At 39.2% G+C, this 22,100-nt stretch overlaps 1 protein-coding gene across 1 annotated transcript in view; it reads left to right on the forward strand.

The window, feature by feature from the left end:
• Positions 1-22,100, forward strand: part of LOC115415790 (voltage-dependent T-type calcium channel subunit alpha-1H-like) — a 114,788-nt gene that overhangs the window by 16,513 nt on the left and 76,175 nt on the right. The window contains 5 exon segments of the mRNA XM_030129463.1: positions 3,885-4,044; positions 12,512-12,824; positions 14,538-14,630; positions 15,331-15,925; positions 21,592-21,965. Coding sequence (XP_029985323.1) covers positions 3,885-4,044; positions 12,512-12,824; positions 14,538-14,630; positions 15,331-15,925; positions 21,592-21,965 — 1,535 coding nt within the window.

A 22,100-nucleotide genomic window follows, 5' to 3' on the forward strand; every position in this document is an offset into this window, starting at 1 on the left:
AGATTGACAATAAAACCAAATAAAATTCCTCAAATAAAATCGAATTGGAATATATGAAATGCAAAGCAGTAGATGGAAAATGACCCCTCCTGAATTAAATATAATAAAGTTAATAGATAGCCCTCTGCAGACATCGGTGTCCACGACCTCATTTCCCACTGGACACAAACTCTCCACTGATCTTGATCCTGATAATGGAAGGGGAAACCCAGATACAGTATTGTTCTTGACCTACCTTGACCACAGTTTTTGTGTTTGCGTTGCTTAAGACTGAGCTGAGGGCAAGAAGTTAATATATCCGCAGCCCAGACTTGGCAGAGAATGAACAGTGAGGGTACAGTATAATGTTTTTGCTGCTGTTTGAGGGTTGTATACTTTAGAGAGAAGCTGCGAAAGATTTTCAACCAGATAAGAAACATGATGACTATGCAAGATTATGCAAGTAAACTTGTCAAAATAACTTTTGTTTTCTATAATTAGGAGACCATTGTGTGTCAAAATGAGGACTACATCACTAGCACTTTTCATGTGATGTGGTAGCACCCTCAGCTGAAAGTCAGCAACCTCATTAGACACAGCATAGACAATGAAAAATGTGTTAGTGTTCTCATGCTATCTGCTGCACTCTAACTTCCACTGCATTTTTTTACTGGCTCAACCCATTAGAGCCAGCAGCTGATAGCAACTGTATCTTTCCTTTTAATGGACACGTGTGTAAACAAATCGGGGCACTGTGACAAAGTCATGAAAATCATTGAGATGCTTGTGTTGTTCCTAACAGCTCAGTGCATCAACTGGCCACCCAACTATGTGTTTTTAAAAAACACTGTGACCTTGGCACTGCTCAGACTGAGTTCTTGTAAAATTGGCAAGTGTGTTTGAAGTAACTTCAAGTCTAAGAACAATCAAGAGGAAGTTTTTTTTTAATATATCTTTTGTCTTCAGGAGAATGGACTAGAGGCCAATTACCAGTGTTTGAACTCTAATTATTTGCCATTCAATTAATTGCGCTGCTCCAGCTTTGTGCAGAATACATTAGAGAGATTCTTCCTGTCTGGCCAACACTGACAGTTTGGAAAGGTTTAAAGCCTGTGTTAAGTAAATTAAGAGATTTGTTACTAAATAAATTATACACGTTAGAATATAGAAAATAGCCGAGGGAAACGTGTGTACACTGTCAGCTATGTAGTACTCTATTGTGGAGTTCAACTGACACCATTCAACTGTTTTTCATTAGGTTTTTTTGGCGGTTTAGCAACTGTGACCTAATGATGCACTAGAAACCCTCTTCTAACACTATGAAATAATAATACCTGGCATTGACTCTCTCACTTGATAGCAGCTATGTTACACTAGTCAGTGATAGAGATTGCTCACCTCCAAAAATGGGAACACCTATATAAATAAATTGGAGAAAAAATGACCATAGTATTTGACACTGGAGAAGCAGACAGGAGTATGAAACATTATGAAGTAATGCAGGCTGCAGCTGTCGACATGAACAGCAACAAAAGTCTCCTGAAAAAAGGCCCATTGTAGGTGTCTAAGAACCTGCTTCAAGTGTTCAAACGTGTAGAGTATTTTCACCCCTGCCATCAGACAGACCTTTCTGATAAAGAACTAAAGTGTAGAGTCCCTCCACAAAATCTGTGATTTTATCTCGCAGAACATGGGATCTACTGCTCTTATGTCTGTTTGTCTTATTGTGTAACTTTGGTGTTTAATTTAGTTGACACTGGAGTTGCTAATTAGTTGAGATTTGAACTAAATAGCATCTTCTGTGTTCTAAAACAATCAGGAAGAGAGGAAGCACCTGGTTCAGAGGAGGATTAACATCATCTAGAGTAGAAGACTCAGCTGGAGCTGGGGAAGGTTAACAGGGGTCATGTGTACTATCAATCAGTCTGCTTTTCTGTCCTAGAAATCAGTGCTCATTCTAACTCAAAATAGCTTTGGACGTTCTCATCATCTTGGACCATGATCAATCTAAGTTTATCCTATGATCTGCTCTGCAGGGCAATTGTATAGATTATGTTAATGACAAAATAAATAACCATGCTGTCAAACTTTTCAACCTCAAGAGATATTTGTTTTAAATTACCTTTTTATCAGTGAAATTATGTTGTTTTACAGAGAGTGTAACTTAGGGGTTCGAAGCATTAATGACTCTAACACATGCCACTATTAGGGATGGGAATTGATAACAAGTTAATGATTCTGATTCCATTATCTATTTTGCTTATCGATCCGATTCCTCATCGATTCTCATCGGGTGAGGGAATAAAAGAGTAGAAACGAGTTTGTTTATATTAACTAACTATACTAACTTTTTCCCTCTCCATCTTTGCACATAAAATATGACATACAGTACACACATAATAATTACAGATGATGCTGTGCAAAGTTTAGGGGGGCGGGGGGGGGTCAAACCATTAGACCATACAAAGAGAAAGTGAAACTTAAGACGCTTCACTAATTTCTCCATGTCTCCCACTGTTGTGCATCTCATTTTCCTTTTCCCTACCTTCAGAAACCTTTATTTGAGGGGTCAGGATGTTTGTTACCCCCCCCCCCCCAGAACCGGGCCCAGATGACACACTTGTGTTTGCTCTGCTGCTAGATTCACAAGCATCGCTAAGTAGCGTATCAAACACATGACTTTCCTACTAATGAATTGCATGCTGTGTGGAGAAATTTCATCTTTTCACATGAAATATAGCCATACTTTTGAGCATTTCTGCTGTGACGCCATGATGGCTACGTTCTAAACCAGGCAACGATTCCAAGGAATTGAGCAACTGGAAACCGGTCCTCAAAAAGAACCAGTTCTTGATTCCCATCCCTTGTCACTATGCTGTCAGTTTATTTCAGTCCATTTATAGCCATACTTTAGTGAAGTGTTTAAATTTGAGTCAGTATTAACGTGTGGAGTTTGTATAACATGCTGTTTTGCTGCTGCTGCAGAAGAAATAATGATGAAAAAGTTCTCTAAATCCATCAGCTGCTGGTTCAGTTTCTGAACTCTGACCTGCAGTGAGTCGACTTTACACAGATGTGTTGTAAACTTGTGTTTCAATGTAAACTCTGGTGGAACAAAGTACACCATGTCTTTGTAACTAATGGAAACACTGCAGCTATATGTACATATTGTAATAAGGTCAGTCAAAAAGGATGGCAGTTTGTAGTCTGAGAGAAAAATTGAGCGCTGTAACTCACCTACGTTTTATAACAAATGAGAAAATTGTGACTAAGATCAAGGATTGCCATTCTCCCTCATAAGATCTTCTGGCTTGAACACTCAACCCGAACTCAAATTGAACGTGACAGCGTGGGACAAACAGTTGCCAGAATTGTGGCAGAAATGACTGTTTTTGTCAATAGAGTCTGGTGACTTCAAAGGCTGTAACGAAACACAGATGAGACTGTCTGATGACGACTCATGAAAATATTCTAAATATAGTTTACACTTGATAATGATAATGATACTAATAATGATTTTTAGATGGACCTTTTGTTAAGTGGCTACAATACATGTTTTCTACATCCGCAACAGGAGCAGAGATAGTAGGGCTGGACCACATGATGATCTTTTGTGGTAGAATCACAATCCATTATCTGAATCAATTTCCTTTGAAAGCTTCTTAGCTTTTATATCTGGTCTGCTTCTTCTGCCTTCATCCTACGTTCCCCCTGTATCAGAACAGTGATTGTTGCTGATTTTTCATGATTATTATCCTAGTTTTTTTTTTTTTTTAATACTTGCAGATTTTTAATTGATAATAAACAAACTCAGAACACATATTTAGTACTGCTGACATGCAGATATGTTAGTCTGTTGTGTCTGCAGTTGCTTACTGTGTGTGTATATTTGTGTGTGTCATTAGGTATGCGCATCCTGGTGACCCTCCTGCTCGATACCCTCCCCATGCTGGGCAACGTGCTGGCGCTGTGCTTCTTTGTCTTCTTCATCTTTGGCATTGTCGGTGTGCAGCTGTGGGCAGGGCTTTTGAGGAACCGCTGTTTCATGGGAGAGGATGTCAAGATGTGAGTAACTATAGTAACCGATTGTCACAACAGCGGGGGCACTGGCCTCATTACTCTGAATCCTGTGTCAAAAGTTTGCACACAACAGATTAGCTTCTTTCACCCAGCTATTATTTGTAAGAGGGGATCAATATCACTGATAGGCTGATCTTGTTTTCTCTCTAATCAGCTCCGTCTGGAAAGCAGTAAATGTTTTAAATGTGTTTCCTACCACAACCCCCAGCATTAGAGACCACGAATCAAGGAATTAACCCGGTTAAGTGATTTGTACAGCGCTGATATTTAGGGACTCTCTTGGCTATTTTAACACGAGCCTTTTGAGGTTCAATGTCGCGTCGTTGCTTTCCCACATGATTCTTTGCGTCATGTACTATCATTGTCTGACTGATGATGTTACACCATCAGTCTGTCCTCTGCACACGCTCACATGCACAAACACGGTCACATAATATCACATAACATCATGTTCACCTCCTGCCCTCACATCCACTCAGTCCTACCTCTTAGATAATAATCACTGACAGGGCTGTGGTGGTTGGATAGGAGGGGGTGCATGACAACAGTCTGTCTGCTAGTGCTTTTAGACAATTATCAGCTGAAAAAAAAAAAGAAAAATATCACATAAAATATACAATACATTTAAAATACAAATTCGTAATGCACTTAGATATATTAATCATCTTTTGAACTGTAATTTTAAAAAGCATTAAAACAATTGTATAGCTCCTTTATCAAAGTGATTACAGTATTTAATATTATCATTATCTTAAAACAACTACATATATTTTGTTAACTTGTGCTCTCATATTGAACATGAAATATTTCCCTCATGTTCAGTTCAAGTGAAATACATAATTTTTACTGTGCGATTTCATTTTGTCACCTGTAAATGGCGTCATACCACCTTTGTACTTGCCAAACTAATTAAAACACTAAAATAGATGCTACATACTAAAATACAAATCAACAGGAACAAAAATTCCATTACCTAGTCTGCGAACATTATTTCTTCCAGAATCCCTGATAGATTTTCAAGATTGATTTTGAACTGCAATAGATGTGGTTGATGGAAACATTTTAAAAAAGGCAATTTCACAGAACCGTTAGCTTGAGGTAGTTTCCACCTGTTTTGAAAAGGTTCAGGCTTAAAGGTTGAGTTTGCGAACGTCACACCTGCTTGTGTGCTTACATGGAGTTTGTGCTGGAGTCTTTTATTCCTTCCTTCTGATTGTGCCCTATTGGACCTTATTTGTGGAAGAAAGAAAAAAAAAGATTAGTCATTTGTGAGAAAAGTATATTTTTTTATCCCGTTTGAAGTGTGCATCTTTTACACATATGATGTTTATCAGTTTAAGTGATCATTTAGTGTCAAGGAAGTTGTGCTTCATCGTAAAACTGTTGATGCATCAGACAGTAGCTGATTTAACACAGCACTTCTGTTACAGGAATATTTCACCTTTATTCCGGAACGACTTCTGTGTAAACGAAATGGTGGGATCATTAGGTCCTACCTTTATGTTTATGTTTATGTTTACGCATTTGGCAGACGCTTTTTTCCAAAGCGACTTACAGGGGAAAACCAATTAAATCACTCAATCAATCAAATTTTATTTATATAGCGCCAGATCACAAGAAAGTTATCTCTTGACATTTTATATATAGAGTTGGTCAAAACCAGACTCTAAGTCAATTCTACAGAAACCCAACAGAATCCTCCAGGAGCAAACACTTGTGACTGGTGACAGTGGCGAGGAAAAACTTCCCTTTAACAGGCAGAAACCTCGAGCAGACCCAGACTCCTGGAGGATGGCCGTCTGCCTTGACCAGTTGGGGTTAAAGAGAGAGAGTAGAGAAGGGGAAAAAAGAGAGAGCGATAGAGATAGGGACTGGGGGAGAGGGGGAGAAGGGGGGAGTAGGGGGAGACACATGGAGGCGGTTGAGGATAAGTGAGTGGTGATGATGAGGGCAGGGAAGAGGCCGGACCACCGCAGCAGGTCCAGAGATAATCGTGAAAGAATCTGTGGTTGTCCTGGGAAAAACCTTATTAGAATATTTAAAATGGAATGTTTGAAAGTGCTAGGACAGGAGGTGCTCTCGGAAGAGCTGGGTCTTCAGGAGCTTCTTGAAGATAGGCAGGGATGACTCTGTTCTTGTAGCACTTGGTAGAGCGTTCCACCAACGTGGAACGACCCATGAAAAGAGCCTGGATTGTCTTGTACAAGGTCTGGGGACCACCAGACTACGTTCCCCAGACGAGCGGAGTGGTCGTGGGGCGACATAAGCTTTTATTAGTGCACCTAAGTAGACAGGAGCAGACCCACGGAGAATTTTGTAGGCTAGGATTAAAGATTTGAATTTGATGCGGGCAGCTATGGGTAGCCAGTGTAACTCAATGAGTAAGGGGGTGACATGTGCCCTTTTAGGCTGATTGAAGACCAGACGCGCTGCTGCATTCTGGACCATCTGTAGTGGTTTGACAACACAAGCTGGGAGGCCCGTTAGAAGAGCATTGCAGTAGTCAAGACGGGAGATAACCATAGTCTGCACCAGGAGCTGGGTGGCCTGTTCGGTTAGGTATGGCCTGATCTTTCTTAGGTTGAACAGAGTGAAACGGCATGATCGGGTGACAGAGGCAACGTGATCCGTGAAGGTCAACTGATTATCAATCATGACTCCCAAGTTACGTACTACACTGGTAGGAGCCAGAGGTTTGGAGTCAATAGTGATGGAGATGTCCAGCTGTATGGTTGGCTTAGCTGGGAAGACCAGCAGTTCAGTTTTGGACAGGTTCAGCTGAAGGTGATGGGCTTTCATCCATGCAGATATGTCAGAGAGACAATCTGAGATCCGCACTGAGACTGTGGAGTCATCAGGTGGGAATGACAGATAGAGCTGGGTATCATCAGCATAGCAATGATATGAGAAGCCGTGTGAGTGGATGATCTGACCGAGTGAGGTGGTGTATATGGCAAAAAGGAGGGGGCCCAACACAGAGCCTTGGGGGACCCCCGTGGTGAGGCGGTGAACTGCTGATGTGTGCCCTAGCCAGGACACACTGAAGGACCGACCAGTAAGGTAAGATTGAAACCAGGAGTGTGCGTGGCCTGTGATGCCCATGTTCCAGAGTATGGATAACAGGATATCATGATTGACAGTGTCAAATGCTGCTGATAAGTCCAGTAGAATGAGTACTGAAGACTTGGCTGCTGCTCTAGCCTCTTTCAAGGCTTCTGTCACAGACAACAGAGCCGTTTCAGTGGAGTGGCCGATTTTGAAGCCAGATTGGTTGATGTCCAGGAGGTTATTTTGGGAGAGGAATTCTGTGACCTGTTTGAAAACAGCCCTTTCGATGATCTTAGAAAGGTATGGGAGGAGTGAGACTGGTCGATAATTCTCCACTTGAGTGGGGGTGAGGGAAGGTTTTTTGAGTAGTGGTGTTACCTGCGCTTGTTTAAATACTGTAGGAAATGTTCCTGAAGTCAGTGAAGCATTAATGACATGTGTGATTGGTGCTGTGATAGTAGGGGCAACAGACTGTAAGAGGTTGGAAGGAATAGGGTCCAACAAGCATGTTGTAGGACGGCTAGAGGAAAGGAGTTTAGACACCTCGTTCTCTGTGAGGGGAGTAAATGAGGGGAATGACGCAGTTGGGCTTTTATCAGTTGAGTTAGTAGTAGCCATAGTCAGGGGAGAGGAAGCAGTGTGTGATGCTGATGATGTTGAAGAAGGAGGCGTGCAGTCTATGGGTGGATCAGTGAACTGACTGCTGATAGTAGACACTTTATTTGTGAAAAATGAAGCAAAATTGTCTGCTGTCAGATTAGTAGTGGGCGGTGGAGGTGGAGGGTTGAGTAGTGTTTTAAAGGTTGAGAATAGTTTCTTGGTGTCGGTGGCAGAATGAATTTTGTTATTATAGTAAGCCTTCTTCGCAGCAGTGACACTGGATGAGAAGGATACCAATAGTGACTGGAATGTGATCAGGTCAGAAGAGCTTTTTGTTTTGTGCCATTTTCTCTCTGCGGCTCTGAGGTTGGTACGCAGCGACCGGAGGTTATCATTGAGCCATGGGTGGGACTGGGAGGATCGAGCGGGTCTAGTAGATAGAGGGCACAGATTATCCAGACAGGAGCTAAGTGTAGAGCACAGAGACTCAGTGGCATCGTTAACCTCTAAGGAGGAAAAAGTGCTGGGGGGAGGGAGAGCGGAGGCTACGACAGTGGAGAAGTGGGTGGGGGACAAATTGCGGAGGTTGCGGCGGAAAGAGACCATAGGGGAGGGAGCAGAGTGTTTTTCAGGGAGAGACACACTGAACTGAATGAAATAGTGGTCAGACAGGTGTAAAGGTGTGACTGTGAGGGCATCTGTGTTGCAGTTTCGGGTGAAAATGAGATCGAGCTCTTTACCAGCTTTGTGGGTTGGAGGACTGCAAACCCGCTGTAGCTCAAAAGAGAGTATTAGTGACATGAAATCTGAGAAGCTGGGATTGTCTAAGTGGATGTTCATGTCACCGAGGACTAGCATGGGGCAGTCATGCTCTGGGATGGAGGAAAGCAGAGTGTCAAGCTCATCAGGAAAATCACCCAGTTGCCCTGGTGGACGATAAATGACAATTATGTAAAGTTTGACTGGTGCTGTCACTAGGATGGCATGGTATTCAAAGGAGTTGTATTTGACTGAAGGTAGGAGTTGATTGTGTTTCCATTTGTTGGAAATTAACAGACCCACACCACCTCCTCGTCCAGATGGACGAGAGGTATGAGAGAATGTGTGGCTGATAGAAAGTGTGGCTGGGGTTGCATTGTTTTCAGGCGTAATCCAGGTTTCAGTGAGAGCCAGGATGTCCAGTGTGTGATGGTTGGCATAGGCAGCAATAAAATCTGCTTTGTTCACTGCAGATTGGCAATTCCATAACCCTATAGAGAAGGACGCACCAATGACTGAGGTGTATATTAATGGGCGGAGATTGGTGATATTACGATGCCTTTTAGCAGTGTGAAACCCCATACGTGAACCGAAAATAACAGGAATAGGATGGTGACCAGTAGAGAGATTGTTCCTCAAAGGTGAGCTGGTGTGAGTGAGGGGTGTAGCTGTCATTAGTGAGGGGCTGGGAGAGGAGGAGAGATCAGCTGGGGTGGTATTCAGTCTGACTACAGACTGTACAGGAGACTCTGAACGTGGTGATGTTTGATGTGACCAGCAGGGGGAGCAGGTGACTGCAGCAGAAGACGGGGAGCTGGCAACACAGCTATCACAGCTGGCAACACCTCTGGGGGTTGTAACAGAGCTGTGATAAAGGTGGGATCATGATTCTGGAATGCTGTGTAAAAGGAACACATCTTGTTCCGCAACCAAGGTGTGACGTTTTGATGACTGTGACCCCCGTGCCTGAGAGACAGTGTGCGCATATGGAGGCACTGGCACGGACTCTGCAGCAGCCGCCTGCCAGTGGTGCCGCGGGTGCTGTGGCTTTGTGCCAGTGGTGCGGTGGCTACATGCCACCCCAGAATCCATGCCAGTGTCTTCATATGCACCCACTGTCTCTCAGGTTCTATACACTGCGCTGCGTCACCGCCAATTTGATTCCAGAACACAAGTCCACTGTGTAAACATCCAGCCTGTCTCACCTCTGTTACTTTTTTGGCTTGTCTGTGGAAATGGGTCAGTGATGGAAAAAAGGTGGGGTCACCATCTCGCCTTTTTTCCAGGATCTCGGTGTAAAAGTAGTTAGTGACGTCACATTACACAGTGTGATGTCATTGTAACTTTCCACTGTCTGTTTAGAGCACAGATGTCAAACATACGGCCCAGGGGCCAAATCTGGCCCGCCTAAGGGTCCAGTCCGGCCCTTGGGATGAATTTATGAAATGCAAAAATTACTCTCAGATGTTAATAATCATTTTAATTCAGGTTCCACATTCAGACCAATTCAATCTCAAGTGGGTCATTGTTACCGATAAATACTCACAACTCCAAATTTTTCTCTTTGCAAATGTAAATATTTTCATGTATTTACACTACAACAAAGCATAATTTTGCAAAAATGTCTGAATACCCTGAACAAATATGAACAACCTGAAATGTCTTAATAGAAGTACATGCAATTTTAACAATATTCCACCTGTTACTAAATGTTTTGTGCATTTGTAGATCCACTGTGATCTGTAAGTTATAATGTACATGTGTAAATGATAAACTGAGGCAGAATATTGTTAAAATTACACATTTTTTTGAGTTTGTTCATATTATTCACATTGTTTGAAAGGATAGTTTGTAGATACACACATTTTCATAATGTAATTTAACTTTTTTCACTCTTAAAGACAGAAAAGTTTGGAGTTGACATTATTTCTATATTATTATGTTATTATTTTACTGGTTCGGCCCACTTCAGATCAAATTTAGCTGAATGTGGCCCCTGAACTAAAATGAGTTTGATACCCTGGTTTAGAGTCATTAAAGATGTCTCTGTCGCTTCCACATGACCAAACTTGTAGTAATTTTTATCTCTTTTACCACCTTTTCAACCCCCCACCCCCACCCCCTGAAGAAAAAGATGAAATATATCAAGGAAATGTTTTTTTTTTGTTGTTGATCATGTTATTGTTTGTTGTTACTTTGCTACCATTACCACAAACAGACTTTCTGGACTTGTAAAATTATCTTTTAATTAATTATGTAAATTATGACACAATTCAGATGGGATCAGAAAATGTTTATCTTTTGCCAGTGACCACTGATAATATTTTTTTCACAAGTTAGGTCACATGATGCAGGACTTCAGCTCTCTATTAACACTAACCCCTTTCTTGATAAAACTTTAGCTGTACAGGAAAAAGTACTGAGCATTTTTTCCAGAGTCAAAAATATTTTCCTCAAAAACAATACATTTGGCTCTAAATTGAGTTTGGAGAGCTCTACCCAAAGAATAACTTTTACTCTTTGTAGAGAGGGACCAGATGTTTTCCGAGTAGAGTAAAATTTTCTTCAATTTGATTAAATTTTACTTTACCGTTGCAGTGGGGCAGGAAAGAGCTATTATGATAGTCGGAAGTGATCATAAGGATTTTCATGGAAAATCCGACTTACGTTGAGGGGAAAGGCTGTTATGATGAATGTAGGAGGACAGCACACAGCTCAAAAATGCAGGTAGCTAATGCCAACAAAAGACAGGCTCCCAGAACAAAACAGACTCCACCAATATCACAGCACGATTCTTACACACTGAACATTTAATGGGGGAAGGAAACACCTTTTCTGAATTTATTTTGATGTAACAAACATTTAACAGACACGACTGATCAACTACTAGTAGAAGTAGAAGAAACATGGCAAAGTCCTGGGCTACACAAAAAGTAGTGAATCCTCCGATGACAAATGACATGACATTGTTCAATATAAATATTTTAGAAGCAGAGGAAGAAACATAGACTGAGTGTGAAATCACTCACTGCTCAATATATGGGTCACTAGTGAGAATAACTATACCTTTTATTGCTGACTCTAAATTCCACAGTGCATTCTGAAACATTCTGACCCCAGCATGTGCAATACTTTCATATTTTATCGATATGAAAATCAGTGTTGCGTGATTCCATGGCTGTCAGTTTGGATGCAGAGTATTGACCATCTGAAATCTCTGTTCTCTGAGTGTATTATAGAGAGCAGTGAATGAGTGAATAAAGGAATGATGCTTTGAATACAAGCCTGGCTATGACCGGCTGACATGAAAGAATAATTATATTGTGTTAAATTAGTAAAAAAAAAAAAAAAAGACTTGTTTTTTTTTTTTTTTACATGACTTGACAATTATATGGAAACATGGCTACTCCCTAGGGGCAAAATTCAGCCTAAAAAAACTAAACTTTTTAATGTTTTTATTCTTATTGGGCCCTCAGCTGTGTTTCAAACGCTCAACAGCTGTATCAAAAACAACACAATAGTCACTGGTTCACTGCAGCCTGTACTTTTGACTGAATGCTGAATGTTTGCTAAATTGAATTTTTAGATAGTAATTTGAGTTTTTTCTGCATGATGAACAACAAAAATGACCTTTCCTAATAAGAAGTGAGGGAGTGCTGCTCCCATGTGACCTCTTCCCTACACAGATGATTGATTGCTCTTCTCTCCTCTGTGCTCTCCCTCCCTCTCCTTTTTTCTTCTCTTTCATCTTTATTTCTGTTTCCTCATTCCTTGCTCTTCCACACATGTGTATTTCTTTTTCATGTCTGTTGTTTTCTAGAAGATTTTGTACAAACAAAATGAAATATATTTCTAAACATTTCTTGGAATTTAACAGAATTTGTCCAAAAATTCATTTCTTGTTTTGTGCAGTTTGTTAACATTTGTTGTTTTTTTGTGTTTACTTTCCCATTTAGATTAACAATTTAGATATACTGTATGATAATAATACATACAATATAATTTGGGTTTTGTTTTTAATTCAACTTCTGCCTTCCTTCCTCAGGAGATATAATGTTTCCTTTCTGAGTGGCTATTATCGGCCCGATGGAACAGAAGACCATCCCTTCATCTGCTCGACAGAGAGAGAAAACGGGATGCTTCGGTGCTCGGATGTGCCTCGTCGCCGTGTGGATGGAACTTACTGCTCCCTGGGTGCAGAGGAGGCTCGTCCAGATACGGGACTTAGAATAGATGAGCCTGTTTCATGTGTGAACTGGTACCAGTATTACAACGAGTGTCGAGCCGGGGAACTAAACCCACACAAAGGAGCCATTAACTTTGACAACATTGGATATGCATGGATTGCCATTTTTCAGGTAAAAAGTTGGAATTATGCAAATCAACGCATTTGTCAGAAAAAGTGTTGTCATGCCTCTCTGCAAACCAAAGATATGTATAATCTCAATGTCTCTGAAGCAGAAATATGTTTCATGTTAACATTTTCAGATACTTTCTGTCTGAGATCTCATGTTTCATTTGCTCTGGCCGCTGCATTTGGCCCAATTCCTGCTCAAACAGGCATCCAAAATACTGTCCAGGCTAATCACAACCGATAATCTGAAATGTGGCGGGTTTGATATGATGACTGACAAAGGAGCGCTGTTGATGCATTTTTCTAAACAACCATGATGGCCACGTCTGATGTGGAACAGTCTTTTGGATCCACTGTTGTGACAGAACTAAACTCACTGGACTTTATATTTTATGTCAAAGAATTAACTACAATCATAACCTTCATTGATAAGATACAGGTGTTTTATGTTTTTGTTTCATTAGATGTTTCGTTTTGTTTGAATTTTCTGTCCAGATGCATTTTGATTTTCACCCACTGATAACACCCTGTGGAAATCAAGAACAGAGAGGTTACAGACTGATTCTCATTTGAGAGTTTATCTAGTGATGTCAAGAGAAGATATGGGCTGTACTCTCTGAACCAAAAAATATCTAATCTATGTCCATGTTAATCAACTGCTCCTGGCATTTTTGCTGTTTGAGGGAATAGAATGAGGCTAGAATAACAACTGTGTCTCAGAAATAACAGAATTATTAACCTTTTTCTTTATAAGAGAAGAAACCAGGATTTGTTTAAAAAAAAAAGAACTCCACAAAGATGTGATGAAAGTAGCTCACTAAGCATATATTAATATTTTAACTTTTTATTAATGTTTGAAAAAAAATTATAATTTCCTAAAGCTCAAAAATTTACAGTATTTTTTTTTTTTCAAACTCAAATCCTTCGATTCGATCCTCGAATGACAAATTCTATAAAATTGTTATATATAAATATTTTACTTTAGAAACATGTTGAAATTATTATTATTTCTATTATTATTATGATACCTCCACCCTCTGGGATGGGCAGGGGTATATATAATATATATAGATATACCAGGAATTCTGTCTGTCCAAGATTTTTGTCCATCCCATTTCTCGGACACTATTTACCTGATTCTTTTCAAATTTCACACACGTTTTTACCACTAGGAGAGGCGCAGTGCACAGTTTGATGGCTGAATTTAAATTTTTGGATTTTTTAAAAATGCATTTCTTTAAATTTCAGCTGAGACTTGTCCAACTCATTTCTTGGACACTGTTCACCCACTTCTTTTCAAATTTCACACATATGTTCTTTACATGTGTCTTTTTCTCTTTATTTATTTATTTATTGATTGATTGATTGATTTTTACAAATTTTTGAAAAGTGTTAAAAACATTAAAATTTAAGACTCAAAATTAATCCCTAGGTAGGCAGGGTATCAGTGAGCATGAGGGGCAAAGTGTTGTGCCACAAGGGGGGGTGGGGGGTGGTATTAGTAAGCTCTACTTACTTTTTCACTTGTACTGTTATTATACTGTTAATAATATGGTAAATGGTAAGTGGACTGAACATGTATAGTGCATTTTCTACATCTTCACGGTGCCCAGAGCGCTTTACAATTCCTCACATTCACCCATTCACACACACATTCATACACACACCAAGTACCAGACATTACTGTATTATCACATATCTGTATGTTTTCTTTCAGGTTATTACTCTAGAAGGCTGGGTAGATATCATGTACTACGTCATGGATGCACATTCCTTCTATAACTTCATTTATTTCTTCTTCCTCATTATAGTAAGTAAACACAAACAAACACACACATATGTTAGGTTATCATAGCTGCATGTTACGTCCTGTTTACATTACATATTCAGGACTAAACAAGTTTAATTTTGTATCCGTACTCCTCTATGAAAATGAAAACCCACCAGTTGACATCAATGGGACTTTTCTATAGCAGTGATTCTGTACTTCCACTGTAACCTCTGGATTCTGAGGATTTTATGTTGATGGATATAATTTTATTGCCTTAAACTCTGAGTGAAGGTTGTAATAATGAGTTGATTGCTACTGCTGCTGGTATGTTTCTGCTTCTGATTAAATGGCAAAAACAAAAAAGAAATGTGAAGGTCAAGAAGTTGTTCTGGCTATTCCCAGAGCAGATCTGTCATTTAAAGGCATCGCCTAATAACGATTTAAGGAGAGACAACATAAACTATCGTTACTGGATTTCACCAGGACAACAGCTGATGATAATGCTGTGTTGTGAGTAACAGGTGAACTAAATCTATAAATTTTGAGAAAATCATGCACAGTAAGATCTAGAATCAGCCACTGCATCTTGTTCAGGTCTTCAATAGTTTCATCTTGCTGTGACTCTTTGGTTTGAACTGGACTTTACATATACATATAAATCTAAACGAGCTTGTGTTACAGTGAGATAACGTGTATTTTGCTTTACAACACTGTGTAATCTATATATTGTCTTGAACAGGTGGGCTCCTTTTTCATGATCAACCTGTGCCTGGTTGTCATAGCAACTCAATTTTCGGAAACAAAGCAGAGAGAACATGCCTTAATGAAATCGGAGCAACACGCCCGTCAACTCCACCAATCAGCTTCCACTTTGGCCAGTGATAGCCAACCAGGAAGCTGCTACGAGGAGATAATCCGCTACATGGCGCACCTGGGCCGTAAGGCGTGGCGTCGACTGTCTCGCTGCTTAGCTCATATACGTATGCACTTCCGCAACAAGTGTGTGTGCCTAAGAGATAGAGGCAGTGGACCTGCCAGAGGGGGTGGAGTCGGTGAGATGAATGGACTTGCCCATCGCCATTCAGGCCACGCCCCCAATGATCTGTCTCACCTTCATCAGGTTTATCATCAGCGTCATCACCAGCATCATCATCATCATCACCAGCAGCAGCTGCAGCCTGAGCTTGAGCCTGCTGTCAGTAACGGAGGGAACGGATTTAATTATCCCGTCATATCACCCCTCTTGAGTCACCTGGATGCAAAGAGTCAGGATCAGAAGAGGCTGGTTGCCGCGGACACCACCAACAGACTGCCACAGCTGGTGCTGGAACATGGTGAGATTAAGTAGTGTTTGAGGCTGTGAGTGTGTTAGTGTCAGTACTGTCAAGGTCAGAACTTCTCAACCTCGCCTCACTGGGGGGGATGTACAGATTTTAGGCTCTTGGCAAAGAAAAGCATCAGCCCACTTTGTATCCTAGCAACAAAAGCTATGGCTGATTCTTCTGAGACTGATAATTATGACAGCAAAAACAATGTACATTCATTCAGAAAGATTGTGTTTATTTCTTTTAACCTTTTGGCACACTTTTCATTGTACTAATATGATAATGATGCTAATGATTTGGGTTTAAAGAGATGAACTATAGACCAACATGCATATAGTGGGCTTTTGAATAGGAAAGTTTTTCAGTTTTTTTATTGAACATTTTCTTCATTCACAATCTAAACTACTTCATTTCAAACAGCTGCAAAGCAACCTTGACCTCAACCTTAAACTTAAAGAGTTATATAGTCTTTTTTTACTTACATTTTTACATTCAAGCCCCCCTTCTTATACCCTGTTATGCAACTTTACATGTAAATAAATATAAAATCCAAAACTTCAAATTGTTAATATTATAAACACAAAACAGAAACTAGTGCCAGTGTATAACAACTTTACCTTTGGAAGTTATTCTTTTCCTAGCTCTAACCCAGTAACCTGGTGGATGTTAAAACTTAAATTTTTTATGTCCAAAAAAAAAAAAAAATCCTCTGAGGGTCTTCAACTCCATTTTCACCTTCAGCAGCATTTAGTCATGCGGACTGTCTGTTTCTGGATAACAACAGCAGAAATTGATGCCCTGAGAGAAAAGTGTTAACTTTAATTTTGTTGGTACTGCTCAAAGCATTAAAATGTAATTTAAATTCAATAGTCAAGTGTCTTTCCAGAGTCAGTGTCCATATACAGAGTGGTACTCAGGGTGTTTGAAATGAGAAGGTTTCAAAAGAGTTCCCTATTTAATTTTTCACTGCATTTCAGTAAAATTGGGAGATTGAGATGAAACAAATTTATAGTCCCCTGAATGGTCAAAAGTAGCCTGGGAACCATATGAATCTGTGAGCTCATGTTTCATTCGCTCTGGCAGATGTCTGGTCTCACTGATTTCCACCCGGACAAGCCTGTGGCAGTCCAATCACAGTTCCTTATCTGATATGAAGCGGCTTTGATACGAAGACTGACATAGACGCGCCATTGAGGCACTTTTGTAAACAACCAACATGGCTGCAACTGAAGTGGAACGGTCTTTTGAATCCGCTATCATGTCAGTATGAAATTAACTGTGCAGTGTATATTCCATAAAGAAGAACAAACAGCTCTACTTTAAGCCTTTGTTGATACAAAAGATGGACTTGTATTATTCTTGTTGGTCAGTGTACATCACACCTTTCATTGCGCTTTAGGTTCACCCACTTGGATGCAGACACACAATGAGCTGTCCACCTTTTGCATTCAATGAACATGTGCGTATGGTTCCATCTGTAGAGATCAGTGTGTGAAGGGCTGTTTTCATTTTAAAGGATAAAGCCATTAAGTGAAGCACTTTAACAGAAAAGTCTCTTAGTTAAATTGCTGTTTGAAAACATTTAATAGCACCATGTAATAAATTCCACTGGAATTTCATCAGTGCATCTGCTCCCATGTAGTTTATACTTAATACTTGAATCAGTGCATTATGTAATAACTCAACAAAATGTACCACATTTTCAATTCAGTATTTATATTTCAAGACCCAGCTGTAGGTTTTTTGTCTATGTTTGTAGGTGAGAGTTCCAAAAAAACAAAACAAATTTAAAAAAACAAAAACAAAAAAAAAACCTGTTAATGGCACAAAGGACAGTCATTGTGTCAAACTGGTTTCACTCAAGAAAATTTTTTTTCATGTAAAAAAGCAGAAACATGGACTGTTCTGGATCTCAGGAGGTTAATAACGTATGTACACATGTATTTCCCCACATTTTGGATTAAATTATTGCAAATCACAATGGTTATTATTAGGGCAGTCAGAATTAACGCATTAATGTGGATTAATCCATCTTCATGATTAATCTGATTAAAAATTTTAACACAATTAATCCATCTGCAGTGCAGAATGACTCTGAATGTCTCTGGCAATGCATTTGGGGCAGTTTGTCCAAGTAGAGTTACTGTTGCACATGCGCAAATGGGCAGTTGATCCGGTAGTGACAGGCAGCAGAACCAACCCATAAAGATGGAAGACGCTAAACAGCACGTTTGCCCTCTGGATGGAAATATGAGGACAAAAAACCAAGATGGAACAGTTGGTTCAAGTTGTTTTGTTAAAACTGTTGAAGGTGTTTAATAAACACGTTAAGTGCATATGTATTCCCTTCTTTCTTGAGTCTGTTTATGCAAAATGAAAAACAATTAATATAGATTAAAAATGAATGATATTTAATCATGATAAATTGAAATTAACCAAATTGCTTGTCCTCATCTGCACACATTATGTTATAACAAAGTAGCCAAATTAAAAGCTTCCAAAATGTATATATAAAAAAAACTTCCAAAATATTAAGCTGTTGTAATTGACTGTGATCTCGGTCTCAGTTGTCACATTAAAGCAATATTAAGATCAGCTTTTTAATACAATATAATATAATAATATAATATGTATCTTACAGTTGTAACCAAAACTCAAGGACTTCATAACAAAACCCAACCTGGAAAAACTCATTGATACTTTACTTTCTAGCAGGGTCGACTCCCGGTCTTTTACAGCAGATTAGTATAGAATGTGTATGTTATTACGTAATGACAAACATTGATTACATTTTGTGGAATTATTATATAATGCAGTGTTTTTACATAATGGCTTCTGGCAGTGCTGTTGTGGTAACAGTGTTTCATGTTTAGCGTCACATACATACCATTTATTTTGCAGAAACATAAACTACTCCAGTCATCACCTGTTGTTTCCTGTAGAATTTTACAATCACATATTCAGGACTGTAGTTGCAAAGGAGGGTCTGAATGATCTTTTCTTTTGAAAAAATGAATTAAAAATTTGTTTAATTGTCACTGAAGATTTTAGGGAGCATGAGAATAGTTGTAGATATGACTCGGATTAAAAATATCCTGTGCAGAATTTCATGTCTCTCACAATGTTATTATGACAAGAGCCTCGCATTAACATTAATCAGTATGTATCTCACTGACACACAATGATCTGATTATGATTCATCCGACATTAAATTGAATGCACAGTAATTCTTATGGTTGCAGATGAGCTCAGAGTGAAGTGGTGAAGTGAATATGTAATTTTTGTGGGCACTACAGATTAGACCCAACCTGCAAAAATAACAAACATAAAACACAAAAGCAATTTAGAGAAATCTTTCCCAAAGTGAATTGTAATTGACATGTAAAATCAACAAAGTAATGTTGAAAATACATACTAACAAGTGATGATTTGGATCATGATATAACACTGATTTTTTCTCACATTTTGTAATAAAATGAAAGCCAGATAAAAACTATTATAACAGGCTTTTCCTCAGGTCTCTGGAGGGCTTAGGTTGTGGTGCATTAACCTGTCTGCTTGTTTTGTTGTTATTTATCAGAAACCTCTGCATCTGCTCATCTTTGGATCATTTTAGATAAGATTACTCAACATTGATGTAAAGAAATATAAAACAAATATCTCATTATAGAAGTAAATGCAATGTCCTTATTTTCTGAACATGCCATACACACAATACATCTGTGACAGCCTGCCATAAAAATATTCTCACCATGGTTTCATAATGAACTGGAAATATTTTTGCATTTTTACACTCATTAGAACATAAAGATCTCTTGCATTGTGTTTTTCAGAAAAGCATTTGTTTAACACCAGAATAACTGCATGGGCGTCTGAAGCACCGGCGGTTCATAATGCGGCTGTAATTCATTTTTGCTGGAGATTCTCATGACCTTATTTCCTTAGTTTCAGCAAAGCAATTCACATATACTTCTACAAATTAAAGAGTAATAAATAAGTGCAAACAAATGCAAAGAATCACTATAAACAGACTTTAATAAACATTCATCCAATAATGCTCTGTATAGATTACCAGAATTCCGTGGATAATATTTGCAACAGAAGAGTTTAGCTAAATAGCACTGCTATTTCATTAATAATATGGTGTGTGGGGTTTGTTTGACAAGCAGAACATATTGTAAATTAACAGGGTGTTAGAAAATTGTGAAATTGGGAAAAAAAAAGGAATGTTCGTACCTCTAATACACACAACTATTCTCACTCATTCCTTGTTTTCTCATTTATTCATTCATTCATTTTCCAAACATGCATACAAACAGAAATCTTGTCTTCTCATCATATGCAAAAAATAATAATTAGATCTGGTGGTTTTCCTTATTTAGCATTAGTTGCACTGTCTTCAGAAACATGCAACTAAATAATCATAGTCAGGAGCAGTGGTCAAGTTCCAAAAAATGTTAATGTGACTATATTAACATAGTAATATAATTATTATTACTATTATTATTTACCTGCGTGTCCCAAACCTAGTGTTGAGACACAAAATGAGTTGCAGTTAGGTTTTGTTTGTTCACCAATTGAAGGAATCAAACATGGAACAATATTATAATTTGTGAATTGAGTGGCAGTTGTTTTGACAGTGAAAAGTGTCTTGTGTTTGTTGTGCACATTGGCATTTGGATTCTTTGTTTTGCATGTCTGTTAGTTGCTGATTAGTGTGTTATTAGCTAATATTATGTTGTAACATCTTGTCCCAGATTTGTCTCTTTTTCGACTCAGTTACTGTGATTCAGCTAATCACAATATAATTTTTATATTTGGTGTACCCTGTGATGCCAAATATTTGCAGAAATCTAAGGAAAAGGGTGTTTTCTAACTCTGATGTAATTTTCAGGGATATTTACTGAGCTTTTCAACCACTTTATATTGTACAATACACAACATGTAACCTGATTTTGATGTGTAGAATCAGCTAAGTAATGAAGGATCCGCATATCATATTTTTATACAATTTCATAATAAAATGTTGACGTCATATATACAAGAACATAAGTGGAAGTAATCTTGGATATGCTATGACTACATGCATTACAAATCCTGGGGCCACAATATTGAAAATCTCACTTTTTGTCAGGGCTATTTTCTCTGGATGTGGTGGAGAGTCATTTTCTGCAATTCTGCTGGCTGAAAGTTTCCTTGCAGTGCACATTATCTGCAGACACACACACTACAGGATGACTAGATTGGATTTACTATATCAGTCTCCAGTGAAACATGAATTTGTTGTAATTGTGATGACAAGACAACTGCTCGTGCTAGATTAGCGTTTGCTGTTATGTCACTGGAGCATTCCTCCCGAGCTGCTTGCTAATGAATTCCACTGAAATCATACTCCCTATTCGCTCCACGCCCCTTCCCCCAAACACATACACACTCATCCAGACACATACATCCCTGTTCTAATAAAAGAACTTCCCCTCTGCACAAAGCATCCCAACTGCACAGTAGCCTCCATGTTATTGAATATTTTTCAGCCATAAATGAAATGAATGTGCTGCCTTTCATCAAGCAGAGAATATACTGTATGAAATTATAGAATATCTACATACATGTTTTACATACAGAATCAATGTATTTGTTCTGTGTGTGACCTGTGTTTGTGTTACTCTGTACAGGTGGGTGTGCGACACATCCTGCATTGCCGTTGCCAGGTGAAGTCCCAGGAGAGTCCTCGGTGTGCCCCTACTGCGTCTACTACAACCAACTTAGCGACACCGAAAATGTTAATGAGCCTGAAAACCAGCAACATGGCTACAGCAACTTTTGCCATGGCAACAGCCCGTGTCATAGTAACAGCCCGTGCCACTGTACCAGCCCTCACCACGGTGATGCACAGGTGTCAGAGCCAAAGAAAAGACTGTGGGAACGTTGCTGGGCGGGACTCCGAACTAAACTGGAACTCATTGTTGGCAGCAGATACTTCAGCAGAGGAATCATGATTGCCATCCTTATTAACACGCTGTCAATGGGCATTGAGTACCATGAACAGGTATGTTTGTGTGTGCGTCTGTGTGCGTGTGTATAGCTATGTGCACACCTCTTGCAGATTGGATGTGACTACAGTTTGATTGAAAATGGGTGTGTAATCACTGTGTGTGGTGAAGTCAATAAACTTACCCTCCAA

The sequence above is a fragment of the Sphaeramia orbicularis genome, chromosome 1 (assembly GCF_902148855.1).
Source record: "Sphaeramia orbicularis chromosome 1, fSphaOr1.1, whole genome shotgun sequence".
In the NCBI taxonomy this organism is placed as follows: Eukaryota; Metazoa; Chordata; class Actinopteri; order Kurtiformes; family Apogonidae; genus Sphaeramia; species Sphaeramia orbicularis.